Source organism: Pungitius pungitius, chromosome 8, assembly GCF_949316345.1.
Source record: "Pungitius pungitius chromosome 8, fPunPun2.1, whole genome shotgun sequence".
Lineage (NCBI taxonomy): Eukaryota > Metazoa > Chordata > Actinopteri > Perciformes > Gasterosteidae > Pungitius > Pungitius pungitius.
The window spans coordinates 16178669-16203625 of record NC_084907.1 but is presented as its reverse complement, the minus strand read 5'-3'; the positions used below and the strand labels follow the sequence as shown (position 1 = coordinate 16203625).

The window sequence follows — 24957 nt, the reverse complement described above, 5'->3', positions numbered from 1 at the left end:
CCTAAATATACAAGTGTTGGTGTGTTATGCACAGGAGGACGGGCTATTTGAGGTTAGGCTGCAGAGTTGTTGTTTTGAAGTTATTTATTAAACAAGCCTTCTGGGACGCATATCCAGACAGGCAACACAGTGGACAGCGAAAGTTATATACCCACCCATGTTCCTATTTAGCCTGCTCATGACCACCTCATAGAAAGATACCAAGCTCTGAAGCTGTGTAATAAAATCCCCCATTCATTGTGCATAATTCCAGTTTAGCCATGGACTCACTCACAGGGATTTTGTAGCACTGCACTTCCCTATGTGATGAGGTGCGACGTGGTCCTACAATAAATGTCTTGGTTACGGTTCCTGCTGAAAAGTGTCATGTCAGCAGGGCTGCGTGTATACACAGAGTTCACACTGATCCCAACACTCGTACCACATCCAATTATCCTCATTGTCTTAACTCTCTCACTCTCTGAGGCTAAACTCTGACACAGTAGACTCCCTGCTCTCATCTCTTGGTTGTTGTACTTTTTTTTTTTTAATTAGTCCTTTAATCATATTGACATTTCATTTGGACATTTGTGTTTTGCCCCCTATTGCTGCCGGCCTGTACAGAGGAAGGCAATTTCCATCCAGACGCAGGGAGGTTTGTTACTGCTTGATGGAACAAGACACAGTTACATAATGTGTGCTGGGCTGGCCTCAAACCGGGGAAAGGGCTCAAATAATGAGAATAAACTAAAAAGTTTGAGGAGGACCCATGCTGCATTTAGCTCGTGTGTGTGAGAGAGCAGCTATGTTAATCTGCTGAAGTAATATAGAAAGGAGACGCAAAGACGGTGACTGACAGACTGACGGACAAATACTATGCAGACATGTGAGCAGGCACAGAGCAGAAAAACAATCACACAGCCGGGAAGACCTTCCACGTAGGTTTGGGTCCATCTGTTCGCTCCACTGAGTCAACATCCTTCCTTTGTCTCACCATGTTCAACTGCAATATGGATTAAAAAGAAAGAAAGAAAAAAAAAAAAAACAATGAGCAAACTTCTTCTTTACTGTTCCCTCAGTGAACAAAACTTCCCAAAACGGAAGCTTGGCTGCCAGCATGCTTCAGTCAACATGCCCTTTTTTTTTTTACATGACTACAAATATGAATATGAGGAGCAAGGGGTCGCTTCAATGCAAGTATTCTCCTCATAAAATAAACCGTGGGATCAGTCTAACTTAACAAGCTTTGACTTGATATCTTACGTAACCCACTGGAATTCTTTACTTTAACTGTGAATATTTAACATTGATTTATCTTTCGAATGATGTCTCTGATGACATATTTAAAAAGAAGACTACACAGAGCGAGTCTGTGCAATGAACAGAAAGCTGAGAAGATGGTGCCTCCCACATATATCAGGTCAGACTGAAGGCTTTACTAGATGTCTTCAAGGGACTGAACAGATGTTTCCCTTACCAATAACCACAAACAGGAACATACACACACGGCCCCGTTCACAAGCATTCACACACCTCACCTCTTGCGTGTTAATTGCTAGCTGTCCCTCCAGGGTGGAAACTCTCTCAAGAGCCACACGGAGCCTCTCACGTACCTGACAAAACACATCAAGACAAGGCCCTGAAACATGAGGACTTTGTTCTCCTTTATCTCAAAGCACAAGCCCGGATTTCCATTTAGATCTGTTTGCGTGTAAGTCTGGGGGCAAGATCCTTTTCCCCCCTCCTGGCTTTGGGTTTCCCTCTCTCCTCTCCATTCGGGTGCAGTCACAGTGGTTGGGCTCGACCAATCATGCAGGGCGGGGCTATAAGAGCAATAAGAGGAGGAAGACAGAAGGGAGTCGAGGGGGGGGGGCGCGTTCTTCCGCTTTGTTTGCCTGCATACTGGCAGTCGTTTGTTTCTCAGCCAAGTTGCTTTTTTCTTTTTCTGAAACACTACGTTTATTGTTGATACCTTGTCCATATTTGGTTTTAGCCAAGAGGTTTTAAGCATGCAAAGCTATTTGGTTTATTCTAAAAAGAGCTCGGTAGACCTAGTTTTATTATATTCATTACTTGCCTTCTGCCCCACTCTGAGTGTAAACTTTTTATTAATTAATAGAGAACTTAAGTGGGAATAAAGTAAATTGCACTCTTTTCATGTGTAGTTCCTTTATTTGACTGTTGTGTTTGTCCCCATTAATATAGGGTCTTGAATTCTGTTAGACTAATGTAAAAACAATGTTCTAAAAAGACACCAAAGGATGGAATTATTTTCCATGTATACAGTATTGTGTGTGTGTGTGTGTGTGTGTGCGTGTGTTTGTGTGTGTGTGTTCACCTTTTCATCCAGAGCTTTGTGGTGTTCAAAGAGCGACTTCAGGGCTTTGAGGACCTCCACCTCGCTGGAGACTCCAGATGGTGGGGGTGCCTGTCTCTTCACCACGGTCATCCTCAGACTGCGTTCGTGACGAGACACCAGACATTCCAGGTGCTCCAACAGCAGCTACAGCACAACCACGCATCAACGCACGGACAAACGACGAGAATACTAATTCTAGTCCTGGAAACTTTTATCAGCATCCCCCGCACGCGTTGCACGCGTTGCACACGTTGCACATGCTCACACACTTGCACACAATCGTACCCTGGTGTTGTTTCTTTCAGCTTTCAGCTCGGATATTTCCTCCTCTTTCTCCAGCAGCTGCTCCCGGCATATGTTAAGCTCCTTCGTCAGGGTGGCAAACTCCTACAAAACACACACAGAGGTTACTGCTGTATCAGTGATCAACATAAACATGAGCACATGTGCAGCTATAATCTCAAGGTGGGAACACGTGAAGGCGTTTGCTGACAGATTTGTGGGTGGCACGAGTAGACTCCAGGCACAGAGTTGCTTCTTGGAGGAAAGTTTCAATAATTGTCAGTGGAGTCGGGCTGTTTTTAAAAGAAAACATGTTTTCTGAGGGCTTCTGTCTGAAAATGCTTTCTGTGCACCTGCGATAAGAGGTGGTCTGAGCGGGCGGGGATGCTGTGCTATCTGATTTGCATTAACACAACCTCAGCTGTGCACCTTCTGCCTCCCTCAACACCTGCCTCTGGATTTTCGGAAGCAGTAATATTACCGGCAGGCAAGTTAAAAAGGAAATGTCCTCATAGCTGTGTGACTAATTCTTTAAAACTACAAAATTATCAAATAACATACACTGTTGTTACTGAGGCAAAGTGTATATTTGGTGTATCCTTACAAAGCGAAACAAAATAATAATAAGTCCCAACAATCAGTCATGGTATATTTATATTGAAATAGTTGACAGGAGATGAATCAGCAGCCCCACAAGCAGGTGAAGGATTTCCTGATGAAGGGGAAGTTGTGAGCACAAGTTGGAGAGTGGAATGGGAAATGAGGACACGAGAGGATTTAACAATCTACAACAACACACAGGAAGTTTGGAGTTTAGTTGTGTCAGGAATAGAATAAAATAAATGCAAGGGTTGTCATTGAGTGTCTGAAAGCCTCATACAGATAGAGCCCTGAAGATGTGTGTGTTCAGAGATTATAGCAGCTGACTTCTTCCCCCTCGGGTCATGACTAAGGAAGTATTTAGTGGTGTGATCTCACAGCAGCTGAGTCATTCTGCTCGGACCCACCTGTGCAAACCGAGGACCATCTACCTCCTGTGAGCTGTGTGAGGACTTCCTGCTGTGTGAGACTGTCAATCACTGGTGTGATGGTGAGCCTCGATTGGTTTAAATCGTGTTGCATGTGTGGGAGCATAGTTGGACTAAAAAGCCCGAGCAGAGTGGTTATGTTGTGCTTTGAAGATGAACCAGAAGAGAATTGAACCAGTACTAGATTTTTGGAGACAAGTGAATACAGCAACACGCTGATGATGAGAGCTTCAATAGCCACGTCGTCGCCAAGCAACGTTTGGGTAACGCTTTGTATCTGCAGCAGATGTGGTGTTTTATTGTTTACATGTCTACGTTTTCTACTTTTGTGATGTTGTTTTACTGTTGACTGCTACTTGCAATATATATTTTTTAGTAAGTAACCGTGTACTTTATTACAATATTCTAATAGGCTACCTTTTCCTCTGGATGAATAGATCAAGATTTGGAGTTAAACTGGTGCTGACACACATCTGATATGTATTGATAACTGTCCAGCTGAAATGAGACAAATATCCTAAATGTATTATTCTGCAAAAGAAAAGTCCTTGTTGGCTTTTCCCACCAGCAAATGTGTCACACTGAATATGGAATCATTGAAAAATCATTGATGGTTACTAAAAACATTACAAACGGCACTGATCACAAATTTCAGTATGTTGTTTCAAAAAGACAGAAACAATGGTGTGAGAAACAAGTTATCTTACTCTCTTTGACAATCAAAGCACATCCATGAAATCCAGTTTCCAGATGGAATTTTCATTATTAAATAGAGACAATAGATTAATCAAAATGAGTTCTTGGCTGTGTGAGAAAAGTACATTTCACTTGAGAGCCATTTGATGTATTGATATTTCATTCTTCACGCTCCTCAGTCTTGACAGATGGCTTTGCACTTCACTAAAGCTTTTAAGCACTTTAGACGTGCTTTACAGCCACATTTGAGAAACTCGACCAATGGTGCTTTCTGGTTAGTTTGGATCCATTCAGTCATTCACAAAAAATAAAATGGCTGAAACAATTTTCATTTCAGCATTCTCTCATTTCGTACAAAGAGATTGCAGACGCAACTCTGAGTTACTATTATACTGCAATAGCATCACGTTCAACAAGATAGCATCCAATAGTTGTACTGAACATGATGAATGCATAAATTAGGTTTTGAGACCTTATGGCACTCCTCCTCAGACAGACAGTTAAACGTTTAGTTCACCACAACCAATGTTAAGTGTGTAGTTTCATCCAACACTATTCAAACTAATATTCGTATTGCTCTTTTAGAGCTGTTAAAAGTTCCATTAACTTTAATTGTTTGGGAGAAGGCTGTAATGGAACTGCAGCCATTACCTGATGTGTGTTTATATAAACTATAAGTATATAAACTTCAATAGCTCTTTATCTGGATGTTTTCTTTTCATTTTGGGTTGAACTAGTCCTTTAAGAAGCTTATATGAGCATCTACCAAAATGTAGTTTGCAGTAAGTATGTTTTTTGCTTTTATACTTTGCAATAGAAATGTAATGTAATGTGTAAGATGCGGAATATCAGCTGTGTCATGTGTCTCTCTAGTTTCACCCTGTGCTTTTAATTCTATCAGAACTGCGACAAACGCACACACACACTCACAGAGTTCTCTGGATCTCTGTTGACCCTGAAGCATCACGTTGGAGGCAAAAAACAAGTCTGGATAGGGAAGTGGGAGGAAAGGAGCATGGGGAGGAAAGGGGGGAAAATGGGTCAGCGTGTTCATTTTACTTTCCCTTATTCCACAGGGGCGCACAAATAGACAGGAGCTCAGCCCAAATCCACCAACAGATGTTTGAGCTCACTGTCTCATTCAATCATGGCAAAGAGGCTCAACCGCCACCTCTCGCTCTCTCTAACTCATCCCTTCATCCTTCTGCTTTTTAGGAACCCTGTGCGTCTCCCCGAAACTGCTCGAATGCTGAAACATGCACTGACAAATAACCAGCAGTAGACATAGGAATAAATAAAGACCCCTTGTTAGGACAGTGTTATATATAAAGCATGAGACATCACTGTCTAGACAAAAACACATCTTTAATTTCTTATGGAGGTCTGTCTGAAGTATCCCCACCGGCGCCTTCTACCTGCTTTTATTCTTTTTCCACCCTCACACACACACAGGGCAGACACATGCCATTGCTCTGTGCACTTTACAATTGTAACCCCCCCCCCCCCCCCCCCCCCGCCCCTTAGGAGCTATGGATAATCCTGGGATGTTTATTAAACTTCATACCGTTAGCTACAGAGAGCGACTCTTTGTCGACATCTGTCAGAGGGAATGAGATGAGGAAAAGGAGAGAAGGTTCTGGGCTCCTCTGCCTCCAGCCACAGTGTGCAATAGAAAACCGGGTTGTTTGGTAACTGGGCTGCTGAGCGTAGACATTGTAAAGGCATTTCTCCCCTTTGCTTCCTTAAGCAGTTTGGGATTAAAGGATGAAAAAAAAACATGCTCTCTCTACATATAAAGAGAGGGAGAGAGAGAGAGCGCGTCCTTCTGTGAGTGTTTCTGTATTTTGCTCAGAGGTCACTAGAGTCGAGAGTTGACCGACACCACACACCTGAACCCTGTCTGAGAAAGGAAATATCAATGACTACTTATTTTATTTAGCACAACCCCACTTTTTATCTCAACAATACGTCTGCCCTTTCAAACGCTAATATGCAGAAAGCGTGAACGTGTGTGTGTGTGCTTCACAAATGAAGTGATCATTTTTTGACTTGCCAATTATCTTCCCTCGTTCTGCACTAAAGTGTTGGAGGGAACAGACAGTGAGTACTTTGTGGTCCGGGGTCCTTCATTTGTCGGCCCCACTGGCCAAGTGGAACTCAATCACACTAAACTCCTCTGAAGGTTTCCTGCAGAAGCACCCGTGTGTTCCTTCTTACATTACATTACATGTCATTTAGCTGACACCTTTATCCAAAGCGACTTTCAATGAGTGCATTTCAACCATAAGGATACAAATTCAGAAGAAACAAAGTGCAATTTCATTAAGTAAGCCGATTTACAACTTGCTATACTATAGATACAAGCCATTATGAGTACAGTTAAAGTGCTACAATTGGTTTTGTGTTTTTTAGTCAAGATATAGTCTGAAGAGGTGTGTCTGTAGTTTGTGGTGGAAGATGTGAAGACTCTGTGTGGTCCTGATGTCATCAGAGAGCTCAGCAACAAGTTGTGATCTTGTTGAGTGTAAAAGTGAAAAGTAGATTTAAACAAAGCGTGCTTGAAGGGATACAGAATGTATTAACACACCGAGCAGGTCCAGGGATATAATGTAGACTACATATACAGTAAATACTGCCTTCATAAATACAAATGCCCTGAACAACAAACCTTAAAAACCTTAAAACTTGTTTTATGTGTGGACAGATTTTGAATATGGGAGAGTTTTGCCAATATGAAAATAAATTGATTTCTGCTGAGAAACAGTGACAGTGACATTGTCTCTGTAGGTGTCAGTTGATGTTAGGAGAGGAAAAGAGGAACATTTGTGACAAAGCACAAAGAGAAGAAGAAGGAAACTGTAAACATGGCCATGAAGTCATTCACACGTTGTGTAATTCACAGGCTCTCTTCTCATGAAGAAGGTGCTGGTTCGTTAGCACTGCCTTAGTGCAGTCACTAGAATTCCCTCTCTGTTTCTGTCATCCATTATTAATGAATTCACCCCCAACGTGTTACACAGTCTTCAAGCAAGAGGGGAGATTGGCTTCCCCAGAAACCCCCGCAGAAATGATCACCTCCACAGAAGGAGGCGAGACCTCATCAGAGGTCGTGGAGAGTGGCTGAGCTCCTCTCGCTCGCGCGGACCAAAGGACACTACATTAACTCCGATGTACATCTCGGTAATTCACAGAGGAGTGCCACGCCGGAGATGATTGCGGGGCCAGGGAGAACGAGTGAGTCCCAGGGGGGGGGCGGGGGGGGTGGGGGCTCAGATATCACAGCTCTGTAACTCTTCACCACTGCAGAGGGAGCCGGGCCGCACGCAGCACAGAGGTGGACGCGACCTTGCTCTGACAAATCTTACACACATCGACCACCACCCACACCTCGCCACACACAGTCTTGGCCCTGTAGGCAGTGAGGGATCTGTTGCCATGGCGCCATGACGCACACTGCGGCGGTTGCCGGGGCAACGGCTCGTTCGGGAAAGTGGAGTTACTTGGAGCAACGTGAGAACTTTGCCCGAACGTCAAACCGGACGCGCGCGTTGCTAAAACACAAAACAAGCACTAGGCCTCTGAGAGAGATTCCTTCTGTGTGATGACGTGACGGCTCTCGAGGCCCGGGGAGGGGAGGCGAGGGAGCCGACCGCTGCACCCGCCAGATGTCCTCCCCCGACTGCAGGGACAGCTCTCACTGAAAACTTTTTTAGAAGCGTCTCTTTTCAAAATGCAGAAGATGGAAACGTAAATAAAGGAAACATATTTGAATCTTTCTCTTCACGGCTGCGAGAGATGTGGTCAAATTAGGCCTCTGCATAATTATTGTGAGTCATGAGCAAATCAGTGGAGCACATTAGGGATAATGCCAAGACTGACTGAAGCCGTGCCAGCTCCGGACTCACTGAACATAACAGCGAATGCGCTCGGTGTGAATACAGCTTAGTAAATCCTCCCCCGAACACCTGGGAACGGGGGGATTCCTATCTGAAATCCCATGCATAAGTGAATCTAGAAGAGTTGTAACCCCTTTTCAAGGGATTTAAATGTAAATTTACAGGGAAAAAAAGAAGAAAAAAAACCCATCACGGTACAAAATTGCAAATCAAAAGTAATTTAACACCCTGCCTATTGGCCATGAAGTTGATTGACACAGCAAAGTCCTTTTTACTGCACAGCTGACACATCAACTATGTCTCTCTCTCTGCTTGTTTTCCAAAATATCACTTTCTTAAGCTCAGCAAAGAAAGGTGTCATCATTACGTTTTCCAACTTTCTCCCCTCCTCCGTGCCATTGAAGGCCTGAGCTCAGAATAGCATCCATTTGAGAAGCAGATTTGAGAAAAACCCAACCTGCACCAAAAAGAGGGTCCAAGAAAGAGAGGATGGAAGGGAAGGGAATACTTGCTCTGCTCGGATGAAAGGAGATACACAAAGAGTTTTTGTTGTTGTGCATCAACAGAGTCTAGGTCTCTTGCATGCATGCAATAAACATCAAAGCATACAGCACTCATACAGAATTCCCCATCAGTGCATGACAGATATATTCATTTAGTATTTCTTTGGACAATTGGAGGTTGAAAACATGCAACTAACCACGTTAACCAGGGAAAGGCCTTATTGGAGGCCACAGAAAACCGCAATTTGCATCACTAAAGCATTACTCATTGTTTACAGCTCGATTCAGGAATGGTGGGGAAACGAGTTGGAGATCAGCCCATCTCTCAGTTCAGAGTCATCAGCACTTAAATCAATACTCGAGGCGAGGACACGCGGAGACCACAGAGGTAGATACTGGAGCAGGAGACAATCCTTTACATCCTCAAAAGCTCGAAGCTTACAGGTGGTGAGTCCCTACCTGGTACATGTAGGTGTTAAAGTGGGTCCCATTCTGAAGGTGGATCTTCACTGTTGGGTTCATGGTGAAGCTTAAACATATCAGAACCCTCGAACAGACCCCCCATAAAAAGAGAGGAAGAAACAGGTAGAGAGGAGGAGGAGTGATGGAAAGAGGGGGCAGTGAAGATGGCAAAAGAGGGATGGTTCCTCTGAGTCCTTATCGACACTGAGTGGAGCAGGAAGAGAAGAGATCCCTGTGCGGCTGCCTCTGCCCTCCGTTTGGGACAACAGCACTCTGCTAGTCAGCCGGCTCTTACTGCAGCCGGGACGAGAGACAGCAGGGATGAAGGGTGAAGAGAGAGAGAGAGAGAGAGAGAGAGAGAGAGAGAGAGAGAGGGGTGAGCAGGGGTTGACGTAAACACAGATTTTGATCAGGGAGAAACGTTTGAATGAGACACAGATGATGAGGATGCAGGGAGGAGGAGGTGGGGACAGACTGGCTCCCAATCAGCTGATGGAGGAGAGAAGAGGCAGCGATAGACCAGGACTGCTGCCGGCTCACGCAACCTGCTCGCTATTGCTCGAAAACACACAAACACACACACACACACACAGACAGAGGTTTTTTTTTTAAGTCACACTTGGAACTAATTCCATGAATTAGCATTAATTAAACGCTCTATTTCTTCCTAATAAAGACTCCAGCCAGTGCTTACTCAACACATATTCAAGAGACCCATTTTCCTTCAGCATGACATTGTGCGCTGATTCTTTCTATTTTTAAATGGTCCCTGCTATTGCAGTAGGATTTGCAGTGCATGCACTTGACTGGAGTCTCAAACACCTTGCGGTGCTTTTATACAGCAGGATGAAAGAATTTCTAATTCATCCTCCTATTGTTACTTTTGTCCAGACAGCAATGGATGTCATTTGAAACAGGATTAGAAACCTTTTGTTTTCTGTTGCCAAGAAACAAAATATTTGTGTTTATTACATGTAGAAATATGTATAAAACACTTTATTTGATTCTACATGGCTCACATTTTATGATCCAAATGTTATAGGATATTTCAACGCCTGCTGCTTTATATTTGAGCAGACAATGTGTTTATCCCAGGTCCCCAAACTTCCAAATACAATAACCACTTAAATACGTATTTGTTACTGTTACAGCTTCTCATAAGCAGCAGCACTATGCGCTGTTATTCATTTCGTACTATTGAGAAATGACTTTTATGATTGTAGTCATCAAGTGATATTTCATACGCCACATTTTCATTAATCGGGATCAGCGTGAGCTGCAAAAGTTTGTTAGAGTAGTGTCTAAGATTAGGTTATGACTGTTAATTAATTTCACTCTGCACGTCTCCCCTCTTTATAAAGTCTTTAATTGCCATCCTTTCATTCCACTGTGCTTCAGCCCCACACCGATGCTCCAGCCTCAGTCAGTGACAACACACTAAAGTGCTCATTCAACATCATAAGCTTTGGGAGTGGCACTGCATGAATGTAGAAAAATACACAGTCTACTTGCTTGCACGGGGTTGTCACGGAAACAGGTTTCACAGCAAAGAGAGAGAGAGAGAGAGAGAGAGATAAAGCAGAAGATCAAACTATGAGACAGTTGAGTCCATACACATCAAGACATCTTTAAGTGATTGTGGTGACATTAACTGAGAGCAGGTGACTTCAGACTCGAACTTCAGCCTCACATCTTCTGCGTGGCCAAACACACTGGTCACTGCTGCCATCTGGTTCAGTGGTGAGACAGAGACCCCTGCTGGCAGCAGCTGGTGCTCACACAAAGTAGACGAACCGAGTCATCGTGGCTACATCTTCACACAGAAACAGAAGGAGACCAGTTTCTAGCTTATGGTGTCCAAAGACAGAGAGAGCTCTGCGTTTGACTACATGGTCCATGTACGTGTAAGTGTGCAAGGGTTAAGGAGAAGGAGACACATGGATATATGCAGAGAAGAGGTGCTGGAATGAATTTATAATGCATGGGGGTAACCTCTCATCCTTGACATCAGTGGGAGCTACACCTGGCACGCCGAGCTCTATTTTCAGAGACAGATACAAAAAAAAAAAAAAGCATTCCAACACACACAGAAGAGACAACACACCCCATGGAACACATTCACATCGTCGTGTGCGGAAAATGAACCCAAAGCATTTGACACACTTAAAAGAGCGTTTTCTGCAGAAGGATTCAGAGAAGTGACTTCTGACTATTTTTTTTTTTTATCTGACAGCTTCTCACAGTTTCTCCCTCTCTCTCTCTCTCTCTCTCTCTCTTTGTCTCCTCCTTGCCTCCTCACTCTCTCTCCTCCACTGCGGCCTAACTTCACATGATTACTTCTTTCACTCTCTATCCACTCCAGCTCCTCCATGCTTGCTCTTTTTTATTATTTTTTCTCTCCTTTGCTCTTATCCTCACTCCTATTTTTCTCAAGCGTTGCTAATCTCAGCTGAACCTTCCCTTGACGGAGAGCAGCCATTTTACATCATAACATAACATGGAGCAGAGGGCGAGCTATAGGGAACACATTTGATGGTATCCCGTCCGATACTTATTGAGACATTTCTCTAAAAAACAAAAATGTCAATCTTCTGGAAACTGTCGAGGAAGAGAGTTTGTGGGCGTAATTTGTGGGTCTCTGAATGTTCGACAAAATGTCCTAACAACATCTTCCAAAAGATATTTCAGTTTGGAACAAAGTGGCCAATCAACAGGGCGGAGGGGCGTGGCAAATAAATGACTCCAACAAATAAAACGAGGTGCAAAATTAATTAGCTAACTTATCATTTATTTTTCCTGTAAAAACCTCCTGAAGAGGTTTCTTAAAAAACCTGACCAGATCATTTGTTGACCAAAACCTGAGGAAATTTGTTGCAAGACTTAGCTCCACCAAGGACCCAAAAGGTCCATGACTAGGTTGCTGCTGCTCACTAAGCTTCTCAAACTGAAGCAATGCAGATATCAGCATTTCTATCAACTCCCACACGACTTTTGGAGATGAGATGAACGGACAAGAGGTAGATTTTACACTGTGGGAAGATTAACCCGCCCTTCTAAAGAGCAACACTATCCTCATTGCATCTTTCTTTTGCTCCTCCTCCTCCTCCTGCTCTCCTGTCTTTTCATCCGCCCCTGTCACCTCCATCCTCCCCTGTCCACCTCCTCGCCTGCCCCTGTCTAAAGCCCCTGCGTCAGCTCCGTCTCCCGCTGTCCTCATCACTCATTTGGAGCGCACAACTTGCCCCTCTTCATCACTCCGTCACTGAGCCCCCCTAAAGCTCCTGGTCAGCCCAGAGGGAAGCCTATGACCACCACAGTGCACACGCGCATTGCAAACAGCAGGCACTGTTTGTTTCCACTTTCTCCCCCACCAGCCGCTACTGCTTTGCTCTGTGTCATTCTCCTAAAAAACCAATGCGCTAATGGTATTAAGTTTATTCAGAGTGAAAAAAGATGCAAGTTGACATAAAAACAATGCTGGCCCCATTTGAGATACATGTGTACACAGTATCAGTCAAGTCTGGATGATAACATTAATATATACACTTCCTCATTCACTGCAAAAAACACAAGATAACACACGTATTCTCCGGAGACCTCACAAACACACACACACACACACACACACACACACACACAGACACACACACACGCGCGGTCCGTCCCAGCTGCTCTGCTTTGCAGATGAAAGTGCATCACGGCTCCAGAGGAGAAACAGGAGACGCACCAAGCACAGCTCTATTAATTATAATCTTCAAATTCAGGGTAAATAAACTGCTTTACCTCTGGCATAATTTTCCATAATCTCTTCTCTTCCCAATCCTTCTTGTAGCTAAAAATGTCTGAGGGTAATGAGTAGCCGAGGTGTCATGTGTTTGTGTGTTTGTGGAGGTCAGGAACGTTGCTTTTGCCCTTCACAGAGTACAAACTGCAGTGGCAGGATGTAACTCTACACCGCTGAGAGAGAGAGCGAGGGAGCGAGTGTGTGTGTGTGTGTGTGTGTGTCTACATAAACTGTAACTGTAATGACAAAGGAACGACAAGCACCTCTCGTGGTGACTGAAAGTGAGGCGTCATGCTGCTGCCCTGTCCTTGTCCCTTTTTAGACCGAGAGACACGTGGATGGAAACGAGCAAAGTGGGACTGGAGAAGTGTAATTGTTCACACGTTAAAGCGTCCGTATTCGTGTTCGGGGTTAACAGCTTGGCCAGGGGCGGGAAAGACACAAACCAGTGTTCCACATGAATGTTTTCCAAAGTGTGCGAGTACATTGTTACACACACGCTGCACTTACAAAGCACCTGTTGCATGCAGTATGGACCGAATTGGGACATGCTACTTTGTCATGACGTAAACTTCTTGCTTATATAGCAAGAGGTTTACGTTACGTTGAGGATTTGGGGTGAGAATATCCAGAGAAGCACTTGAAAAAGGAAAAATATTACAGATTGCAGTTGGATATCCTGGTAATTTTAGGCGTAGGCCTACCACATTTAACCTGATACATATTGGGACACTAATACTACATAGTGGAATGCACATACAATGTGCCCACCCCTCTTGTCTCAGGGATACACTAGTCACAGGGGTGCACTGAGAGCAGAGAATGAGATATAACGTTAGATCCAGGACGTACGAGACTACACCGGTTTCAGGTGTAATATTCAAGATAAATAAAGAAGTCCCCCTATCTGCCCACTACATTTCACCCCTTATTAATTCTATTATGGCTTCCTTCTCATCTCAAATCCCCTTGCAGCCACTGAAACCCATAAAACAATACCATAGCCCTTGGGAGTGGCAGTGTGTGACGGTGGCAGCAGGAGAAAAGCAAGTGAGACAGATAGAGGTACAGATAGAACGTATTTCTGTCAAGCAGGTGGCCAAAATAAAGTTATCAGAGCTGTCTTCCTAAATAAGGGACACTGCACTTAGGCCAACATAAACAAGCATGCTTAAATGAACACACACACACGTTTTTACAAATATAATGTTGTTTGACATGGAGAATGAATCAAATCACAATTGTTTGCTCAAACTCAACTGTGTGTTAAAGGATAGAGTCATGGCTGCAGACAACAGAAGACGTGAGGCTGTGTGTGAGCATGAACACACACACACACACACACACACACACACACAGCTCTTCAAATATAATTTGCCTTTAATCTGGTCCATACTATGATGGCCATGGGATGAGGCATTGCTGCGTGTGTGTGGCTTGTGCACATCATTTGCAAGGCCCTGGATGATTTATTTATGAAATGTGATTTTTCTTTCTGGTCCTTGTAACTCAAGCTCACAAGCTCAGTCACTCACACGAACAGACACGCACACACACACACACACACACACACACACACATATGGTGGTCTCTCTCAATCATACTTTGCTGTAGCACTGATGTGCAGTATTTACTCTACCAAGTAATGACTTTGTTTATTTATGGACATGAGGATTTAAATCCCGTGTGTGTAATATGTACATGTTTGAGGGGGATGGTGGGGTCATTTAATGTGTGTTTGTGCCTATGTTGTGTTTATGCAAGCCTGTGTGTGCGGGTACTGTGGCGGTCCCTTATTTTTCCGCTGGTCTAATCCCTCATAAAGTACCATTCCCTCTTCTTATGACTCATACAGTGGCAGCTCGTTTTCACTGAAAATACAAAGGCTTTTTCTGTCACAGAGTGTATGTATGTGTTTTCTGAAATGTTCCCGATACAGTAATAATAATCCTAAAAGCATATCATGTCTGTTTGAATGTAGTTTAATTACTGCTGCATGCTTTGGGATGTATGGTCAACTACGCACATCTCTTCCTTAAGGCCAGAATAGAGGAGAGTAGATATGTGCAAGGGCGTGGCACGGATTGCGTGAGTAACTTCTCTGGCACTTCTAGAGTCTGTGTGTGTGTGTGTGTGTGTGTGTGAGAGAGAAACTAGTCACGTCGAGTGACTGAGTGAGCTCATCTGTTCTGGTGGTCTATAAATATTGTAGATGCCATGTGCCTGCAGTAGACCTTCTCAGCGAGCTACTGTATGATGTCATCCTGGCACACCTCTAACCAACATAGACTCATGCACACATCTGTGCTGCCAAGGCCTTATATCCATGGCAACGCTGGGGTGTGGTAGGTACGGATGCAGAGCCCACTATTTCCTTGCTGCTCTCTGCAGAGTTTATTTCCTATTTTCTTTCTAGTGATTCTGTTTTCATTATATTTCTTCCCTTTTTTCTATTACCTATATTCCCCGTCAACTACATATCTGTGTTGGATCTCCTCTAAGAACTATAACCTCATTCTTGTGGAAACGGAAAGATGAGGAGAATAGTGGATGAAATATGAAATCTTTATCATAATTACTTTCAGAATTGAAATACAACTACAACAGAAAATATTCTATTTTGACAATCTTTAAGTAATTTTTTAAGCTCAAACCCAAAAAATCTGCTTATCCAACTTCTGGGCTCCCCCAGGCCATTCTATAATTGTCTATATATAAATTGCCGTATAAAAAGTATAAATTCAGAAAATAATAAGAATTGATGAGATATAATTATTCTCCCCTTTAATATTATGTATACTGATCTATTTTTAAATACATCTTTGCAAAATATTTTCTTTCCTCACAGTTAACCACTTAGTATAATTAGATGTTTTCAGTACTTTGAAGTCTTTTAGGCAGCAAAATTAGAAAACAAAGTATGTATGTATGCTCTGTTTATGGGTTTCCTGGTTACATGAAGATGTTTGTCATACATCCTGGACCCTCTGGTGCTTCGGTACGACACCATTAGGTGTTTTTGCCGGATTGCTCTGCAAGTGTCATTATTTTACTGCCCAGCCTCTGTGATACGACACCGGAATCAGAGGATGAAACATGCACTACATCCACTACAGTTTAGTTACTACTTCCAGTAAAGAACACTGGTCCGTTACTGTTCTCATCCTGCTGTCTCAGTGAAGAGGGGATTCCTCTATAGTCCTTCAGTTAGACCCACTAACACACTGAGCTGCTCGGCTTTGGCAGCTGATCAGAAGCATCAAGCCATCACAGATGAACGAAAGAAACAGCCTCAGCTTTAGTGTCAAATATTAACTTTCATAGCTTTCTTGCAGCTGATATTATGCTTTCAAGTTTTATGCTGTGCAAGATTATACATAATATCAGTCACATGTGAGAAAACCCATGCACACAGCCATAAACACACACGTATGGAATTTCTGACAGTAGGCGTCCCATGGGACAGAAGGTGTCAGGAAGTCAACATTATCCCCTCCCTCTCCTTCCCCCTGTTTCCATGGAGACTGAATTCGCAGGGCTTTGAGAGGTGAGGATAGAAAACCCTGAGAGTCACAGGAACGTGCACAATTGTAAAGGCGCGGCCAGCCCTCTGAATGGTCTGCCACGTCACTGGCTCCAACGCCGCTGTTGGGCGGGTGATGGGTGAGCATGTGCGGTTGTGCCTGTGTGATTAATACTGTGCCCTTTTCGCTCTGCGGATAGCTGATCAAACCAAACACCACAACGAGATAAAAGATTTCAAACAAACGGAGCCTACCAGCACTCTGTCTTTTCAGTTGAACATTTCTGTGCGGTGCCTTTGAAAGGTTGTGATCTTGTCAGCTGTGATGCGGAGATTTAAATTGACTGGAGTCAAGATTTAACTCTAAGCTGGTGTTTATATTGTCTCAATCTTGTCCGTGTTAAATCAACACTCAAGGAAGTGTTAACAATTCAACTCGGAATAAGTGTCAAAAATAAATCTGCTCAGTGTTAAATACATCACATGTCATTTGGCTGACGCTTTTATCCAAAGCAACATTGCATACAGACGCACAACGCACGCGACTAAAGGTAAGGGTAAACAGGCCAGGACAGGCAGAGGGATGCAGGATACTGATGAATGCACAGTATACGTTGTGTGTGGATCTATGGGGGAAATTGTGAGACTCGTGGGCCCTCAGGGTGATGGGGATCACTGGAGGGACGGACGTGTATTACTGTTGGGTCAGCATTAAACAAGCGCCAACTTGATCTGTAGTGTATTCCCACTGGGCTGTGGTGTGTAGTCTACTGGTTTGTGTGTGTGTGTGTGTGTGTGTGTGAGGGTGTTAGTATGTGTATGTGTGTGTGTGTTTGTTTGAGTGCTGACAATGATGCACCGTAGATATGAAATGTCATTTGAAATTGGGTAGGGAGGAGAAGCGGGCAGGAATACAAATAACAACAAATTTATAAGGTCTCGCAGTTACAATAAATGCAGCGTATTTGTCTTTGGAAGTAATGACATCAGCTTGTATATGTTGTTTAATGTTCATTAAAATGAATAATTGTTTGCAGAACATGTGAGAATTGCTCCATTCAAATGCAAGTAGTCACCTTGTCCAGACTGGATGGATTCATTTAGGAGGTGTGTGAGTCAACGGCCAGTGCAGTTGTTCCGTATCTGTTAACCTATGAGTGGCCTTAAAGAAGGGTGGCTTGTTACATGTCATTTAGCTGAAGGAGCAAAAATACGGCATTCGGAGGATTAATGTGGTGGGAAATAACTAATCTCTGTAAAGATACAGTGGAGAAATGTCTACCTGAGCAGAGGAGGAAGTCTCTCCCCCTCTGCGTGTGATGCAGTCAGCCGTAGTCGGCCGGTTGCACGTGCTTTTAGTGCATGTGAGGGCGTCCTATTGACTCGCTCCCGGATGCAACTCTGCATTGCTGAGCATACGGCGTTTACAGCTGATAACGCCGTCCCGGGCCGACAGCGGCGCCGTAGAAGAACTATCACGCTCACCCTCTGGTTCCCCCTCAGTGGAACTGTATTCTGTCATTATCACTTTCCCATTCTCTTAAATATCTATCACCTGTTCATGAGCAAGCTTGGTCTATTAACATCCTTTGGCAACAGTAAAGAGTTTCAGATGATGATATGGTTTTGAAAGAAAAACAAATTGGACCCCGCCCTTCCTTTACTCACGTAAGCAGCGGAGGGAAGATGACAGAAAAGAGAAGAAAAGAAATATAAAGGCTGTAGGCCTGCCGGGGGGACTTCATAGGACACACCGAGGTCCTCTCTCACTCTATACAATAATCCACGTTTTATTAAGGCACATCACCACTTCAGCTTCTTTCCAGGTGTTTTTTTGTGCTTTCTCGCCTAGCAGGTCTCCGTAGATCCTAGTTCCATCTGGACCCCCGTCCTGCTCACCATTATTATTATTCAGCGGATGGTGGGTCTATCTGACGGTGGTTGTACCTGCACTGGTCCTGCCGTACACCATATACATCTTTTACATTGTTCACTCTATACACATGACATCCATTGTACTCTGTCCATCCCGGGAGAGGGATCCCTCCTCGTTCTCCCTAAGGTTTCTTCCCTTTTTTCCCCATGGAAGGGTTTTTCGTTTTTTTGTGGAGTTTTTCCTGTTGCCGATGTGAGGGTTTCGGGACAAAGGATGTCGCATGTGTACAGACTGTAAAGCCCTCTGAAGCAAATTTGCAATTTTGGCCTATACAAAATAAAATGAATTGAATTGAAAAGAGAAGAGCGGAGAAAGACGAAGAGAAGAGGAGAGGAGACATTGCTGACAAAAGATGCTGACATGCCAGCACTAGCTGAGAGAACAAGACATGGAGACAGGAAACTGAGGATCAGATAGGAGGCTAAAATGAGATTTCAATGACAAAAAGATGTAACTGAAACTGGAGAGGCAGAGAATGGAGAGGAATATCGGAGGATGGCAGCAGAGTGAAGAGGGGGGGGGGGATGGGAGGAGAGATTGCAAGCTGCGGAGCTTCTTGTGACCTTTATGTAACTCAACTACAGGCACTTCCGCTCTGTCTCAGTCCATCTCCCATTCACAAGTGTCTTGCCTCATCCCTTCTCTCATTTGCAAGAATACACTTTCTTAATGGTGTCAAAAATCAGGACATCTTTCCACAGGGATTGTCTGCACTTCAAAATCACATCAGGATCCCCAATAATATTTTAAAAGGTGTTCGCTCACAGCTGTCATATCTGGAGAATGGGGGGAAATGGCAAGTGTTTTTAATTTCTCAAAGTCAAAGCATTCTACATGCATCAATATCTTCCTGATATGCTAATCAGTACTGACCAAATGTATTCCATATAAATATTATTCTGAATAGAGCACTTCCACAAACAGTACTGAAATGATGAAGCTTGTGAGCAGTGTGGCCAGGCCATTGCTGGCACTGTCTGTCTTATAATGACCGCCAAAAATCACTGTGTTGTACACAAGTAAAAGTAAACTAGAAAAAAAGTCCTCACAGACCTAATCTACAGATAGAGCTACGGTCATGTTTAAACCAAAGTGAATGCTGCTGACTACAGGTGTTCAATTATCCAGATCTAGGTCATTTCCAATCGCATTTACTCCAGGCCTTTCTAGCATTTCTCAGTGCATTTATATTGTTTGTTACTGCTGTATCTACGAGTGAACTGCTTAAGATTCAAACCTAATTCGATGGATTTAAAATCATCCAAGGGGCCTCTGATGTCACTGACACGCAGCTTGTGTATTTAGAGTCTAATTGTGTGTGTGTGCACAAGAGGGGGTGGGTGAGAGTCAGCATGAGTAAATGAAAGGGCTATTAGAGTGTGGAATTGAGGGCAAGAAGAGACGGTACGGGGCATAGGGCAACAGAGAGAGAGAGAGAGAGAGAGATTGAAGAATGCAGCTAAGTGTGAATGATGTTCTTCTTGCACTGGAGCAGACTAGTCACAGCCCCCATTATTCTAATGGGGCACCACAATGCTTACTGACCTTCATCTTCAGCATACTGAGTTGACACTGACTTTGTGCTTTATCAGTTATTCATACAATTAGAATATGGGGGAGCGGTTTGGGCTATTACCATTGTAATTAGATGAACTACATGGACTTAACAATGCAATCACACAACAAATGTTTCTTTGGTACTAGTTAAACAGACGGACACAGAAACACACGCACAGGCAAATATGAGCTTAGCCTCATTTAAAATGGTCTCGGGCTGATGTGAAGATGTGAAGACCTCCTGTTTTAATGAGCTGATTTAGATGAATTCAATGCACAGATGCAGTTGCTACAGGACATGTACACACATACGGTACACGCCAATGAACGGTAGCAACACATTTTAAAGCTTTTATTCATCAAGCTCACAACAAAACACTGATTACAAGCGGAAGAATATTCAGGAAAGGTTGATCTCTGTGGCCTGGTCTCATCTTTCGACGGCTACCCTCCCACCTCACGCAGTCAGGGGAAAGATGTCAGAACAGTGAACTAGCTGAGAGATATGAAGCTTTATCTGACAGAACGACAGCTAACTAATAGACCTCTCAGCACATGGGCTTAAAGCCATCAGCACTGATAAGACATCGAGCGAGGGAGCGACAGAGATGCACGGCCATTGAGACCGAGGGAGAGACGAAAGACACGCAAGCAAGTCTCTGAGAAGAGGGAACACATCCGTTTCTTTGTAATCTTAATATGGATATGGGGTCCTCACTGAGTCAATTCGAATCCGACAGTAGTCTCAAACAACACACTTAAAAGACAGAGAGATGGAGATGGTATATGAAAGTGTTTGAGTGTCTGCCCAACCCACACGTCTGTGAACGGAGCTGCGAGTAAATGAATAACAGATTGCCTCAGTGCCTCAGTAGGTGGTGCTGGGTAAACCAATCGTGATTTAATACAGAGACCAGACTATCCAAAGGCTTTTTAGGGGTAAATATCTTGTTAGTTTCTGCTGTTGACCTCAGATAGGCTGAGTGTTAGGTTAGTGCATGTCTTCATATACTCATCAAAGCCAATGTTTGGAACGTTTAGAACACAGCTATGGCCAACACCTCACTCACAACGGTACGTATGTGTTTCTCTGTGAGACCCATCCGAGAGTGTTGTGTGTGTGTTCATGCACGTGCGCACGTGTGGCTGTGTAAGCCCACTTTGAAACACCAAGTAGCCGGAAGTGCTGACTCTCTGTGGGAAATGTATTACTTGAACCATTTTTGTATGCAAGAAATCAATACCTCTAGCGTCTGTTTACCGAGAGTAACTAATTAAGAACTATACAAGGCAATGATCATTTTTATAGCCTGGGTCCCTTCATAAAGTATCTGCCAATTAATCTAACAATTCCATGAACATTTAATGCGAATATACACTCCCTGCATTTCAATTTACGTTGATCTGACGGAAGAAGAAGAAGAAGAAGACAAGAATTAATCCGTTTTTAATTGCACACCCGGGAATATTGACAGAAAACAAGAATTATTTCCCAAACTACTAGAACTACTTCCTGTTTCCCATGTTGACTTCTGTTTTCACCTCAAAATAAGTAGTCCCGATAATACACTATTAATGCGCTCAGCAATATTTATTATTGATTAACAAGATATTAATATTAACAAGGGGTCAAATGGCTCTTAGTAGAAACAGTGTCTAAAGATCCAGATATTTCTCTCAGTATTTTTTAAGGACCAAAGAACAGAGCAGAGAAAAGTGGATTGATATTGGAGTGAATTTTTGCAGAAAGAAGATTTCTTCTTTTTGAATCACTTCTAGCTTGGCCTTTGTTTTTGTTTTAATATATAGTATTCTGGGATTAATCTGTCTAAAATTAAAAAATATATGTATTAATAATACCTATTTCCATATCACCCACATAGTTGTTGCTTAATTATGCTGGTTACTGCTGGAAAAATATCAAGAACGACATTTTCCACCGCCTATTCTTATAACATGTAATATTTGCTTCACGAGGGCCTTTAGCTATAAACAACAATATTGTCCTACCAGCCCTTCTCCCAAATGCATTTCATTTGCGCCGCCAACCTCTCGCAAATATGTGTGTGTGTTATTGACAGACAGCGGGGGGGGGGGGGGGGGGGTAAGTGCTATGTTGTGAGACTCTTGACAAGCTGTATTTCATGGAGCAGATGATGCATTTTGTAGTTCTTTAAATCGCTTTAAGGGTCCGGTCAGGGACTTAGCTTCTGCTTACGGTCTCTTGGTGGGAAAAACTGGGATTTACAAGATGTCGCCCTCACTGCTGTGTATTTTTGCCCATCTGTGGGAGACTACAATTCCAGAGTGTATGACCTTGAAGTTCATAACCTTGGGCTTTGAGACCCTGCCACACTTTTCTGAAACACAACCACATCGAAGTTGAATATCCACCCACCACCAAGTCTTATCTTCTATTCTTTTAGGGAGTTGCAGGAGCAGTGAGCCGACAGAGTTCCAATAGGTGGATGCGGTACATGGCAGGGCTGTGGCCTGGTGGCTGGGTAACCTCCTCCAACATGCCCTTGCTTCTGCTCCTCTTTTTACTTAGGTTCATTTTATCCATTACCAGAACCCGTCCCACATTGTTGCGGACAGTTAGGTGCGCTTGATTCTGCTTCTTCTTTTCCCGACTTACTCTCATTTGCTATCTCTTAAGTAAATCTATATCTCTTTGCCTCTCCGCCTTCCCTAACTCGTCTCCTTTCTCCCGGCTAGCCAGGGGAACAAATTGGCGCCCGGCTGAGCTAAATGTGCCTGGTGCTGAGAGCCAGATGGTACTGCCAGAGGGATGGAGGGAGCGAAGGACGGATGCCACTGAGAGACGGAGCGCAGAAGCCATGGTGTGGCGGGGCAGCGTGGGGGAGCTAGCTTTCCCCACTAATAACCTATTAGTGCTCAGGGGCCCCGAAAGCTGTGCATGAGCTCTTGCCAGGGGCCGGTGTGACCATGTCAGAGCGCTTGGGTGTGCTTGAATCAAGACCGGACAACCCTCTCAGGAAGGAGACAGGTGAACTGCTGAGTGGAAAAAAAAAGATGAAAAAACTAACAGGTGATGTACAACTGTCGTTATGCAGCAGGAGAGGAAGAGAAAATAAGAAAGAGACGCAGAGACAGAGAGAGAAAGGTGCGATCTCAGTCTGCTGCTGCTCATCTCTCACACTATCTCGCAATATTTGGGGGTTTACACGACGTTATGGACAAAATCGCTTCCGACTCCGTCCATCAAAACTCAAGGCAAAGGTATGAGATTATGGCATAGGAAAATAAAATTGACCCCAGTTTAGCTAGACGGCGAGATAAAGCAAATGCAAAATGCAAGCATTAACATCATTTGCTGACGTCTGGATGACCAACATTTGGGTTAAATTACCTTAAAATGGAAATGTTTAGTGGATAATGGTCAGAAGCCCGGGGGTTAAGACGCCAACCATGATCTCCAAAAGACCATTTTTTCATTCACTTTTCTCTATTTCTCTCTCTCTGACTCTGTCACGGAATGCCCCTCCTTTCTTGCAGGGTTTCTTTGTGACATTCAGCTGCTCACTTCATGCTCTACTTTCCTACACGTCAACTTCCAGTATTTGGTGCTTACATAACACACAGCACAAGATTTGGACTTTAGCGGCAGACCAATGAGATATAGTAATTTTTTACCCACGCTCCTCAATATTCTCCTATCATGGTGCACAATGCTGGCTTAGCCATCCATGCAGAAGCAACACTAGCCGTGGGCATGCTCGCTCACACACACTAACACACAGGCACATACTCGACACGACATGTAGAAGCAGCATGCTGACATTTAAAAAAAACGCAAGCCGTGTGCATGGATGGATGGACCTGAGGACGAGTGTTTGCTGAGTGTGTGTGTGTGTGTGTCATAATAAGTTCAGGCCACCTCCAAACACAATGCAGGGGGACCTTGCAGCTCCTCTTCTTTTCGCTGAAGTGAGGTGCATTAGATTTGACGCGCATTCCCTCTCACATTGTACCTGTAAGCAAAGCACACCTCTAGTACAGTAACAGTAATGGCTGGAGTACCAAACGTTGCTAGCCCTGCTTCAAGTAGGGTAAAATACCCTGCTCTTTATAGGCCGACCGAAACATAAGCACAAATATTATTTAATCACAAGACTGGGGTTGATTAAGGTCTATGAGGGGGGCACATCTGCTTAGGCTGACATCCTCATGAAGAAAATAGTTCCCAAATATGACTGAAAAAACACCTTTGGCCACGCCCAACCAAGTGGGCTCTGCTGCACATGTAAGCACCATCAACAGGGATGTATTGACACATCCTGTAGTAAACATGGTTATTTCTGCAGTAAGGTGAGTGGTTAAACCATATGACAGCAAAGTCCAGATTCACAGCTGAAGTGTAGATTTTCCAAAAGTCAGAAGTCAGATCAAATGTCGAGATAACAGATCACAAACTGTCATTTTTTCAAACGGACGCAAAGGGCTTTCCAGAAATTTTAAGAGTGAGCAATATGTGTAACCTTCCCTCCCACTAGAGATTGTCTTGTCCTAAGGTCATCTGCAGGAGTAGGATGGAACAAGAACTGTCTGAGAGACCAGATAATGGACTACTGAGTTATTGATAAACACAGCATGTGGAAGAAAGAGAGAGAGACAGAAGGGTAAGAAATAAGAAACAATTTAAAGGGAAGGCTAAATAAGAAAAATCAAGAAAGAGACAAGGAAGAAAACCTGTGTCACATCTCGACCCGAGACGTAAACGTAGATGCACATGTTTAGGGCTATGAAATATCGATATGCAAATGTCCCATCGCATAATGTACGCCGATTTTCTTTTGCTGCTTCAAAGAAAAGGAAGGCTTTGCACTGTCGGGTTTCCACCAGTGACCAAAGCCGGTGACCCAGCAGGTTGTGTGGGCCACATCATTGAGTGTGCGTTAGAGATGGAGAGAGAACATGTTTGCGACCGT

The 24957-nt window shown here is 43.7% G+C and overlaps 1 protein-coding gene across 6 annotated transcripts in view; it reads right to left on the bottom strand.

The window, feature by feature from the left end:
- ppfia4 (PTPRF interacting protein alpha 4) overlaps positions 1-24957 on the bottom strand; it is a 42842-nt gene that overhangs the window by 12935 nt on the left and 4950 nt on the right. For 4 of the 6 annotated variants that reach the window (XM_037490437.2, XM_037490439.2, XM_037490438.2 and 1 more), the window contains exons 3-6: positions 2624-2725; positions 2318-2482; positions 1518-1592; positions 911-982 (exon numbers count right to left, since the gene is read on the bottom strand). In XM_037490437.2, the coding sequence (XP_037346334.1) occupies positions 911-982; positions 1518-1592; positions 2318-2482; positions 2624-2725 (414 nt within the window). Of the gene's footprint in view, positions 1-910; positions 983-1517; positions 1593-2317; positions 2483-2623; positions 2726-9202; positions 9474-24957 lie in introns of those variants that run through there. The other 2 variants (XM_037490441.2, XM_037490440.2) reach the window with 2 other exon arrangements.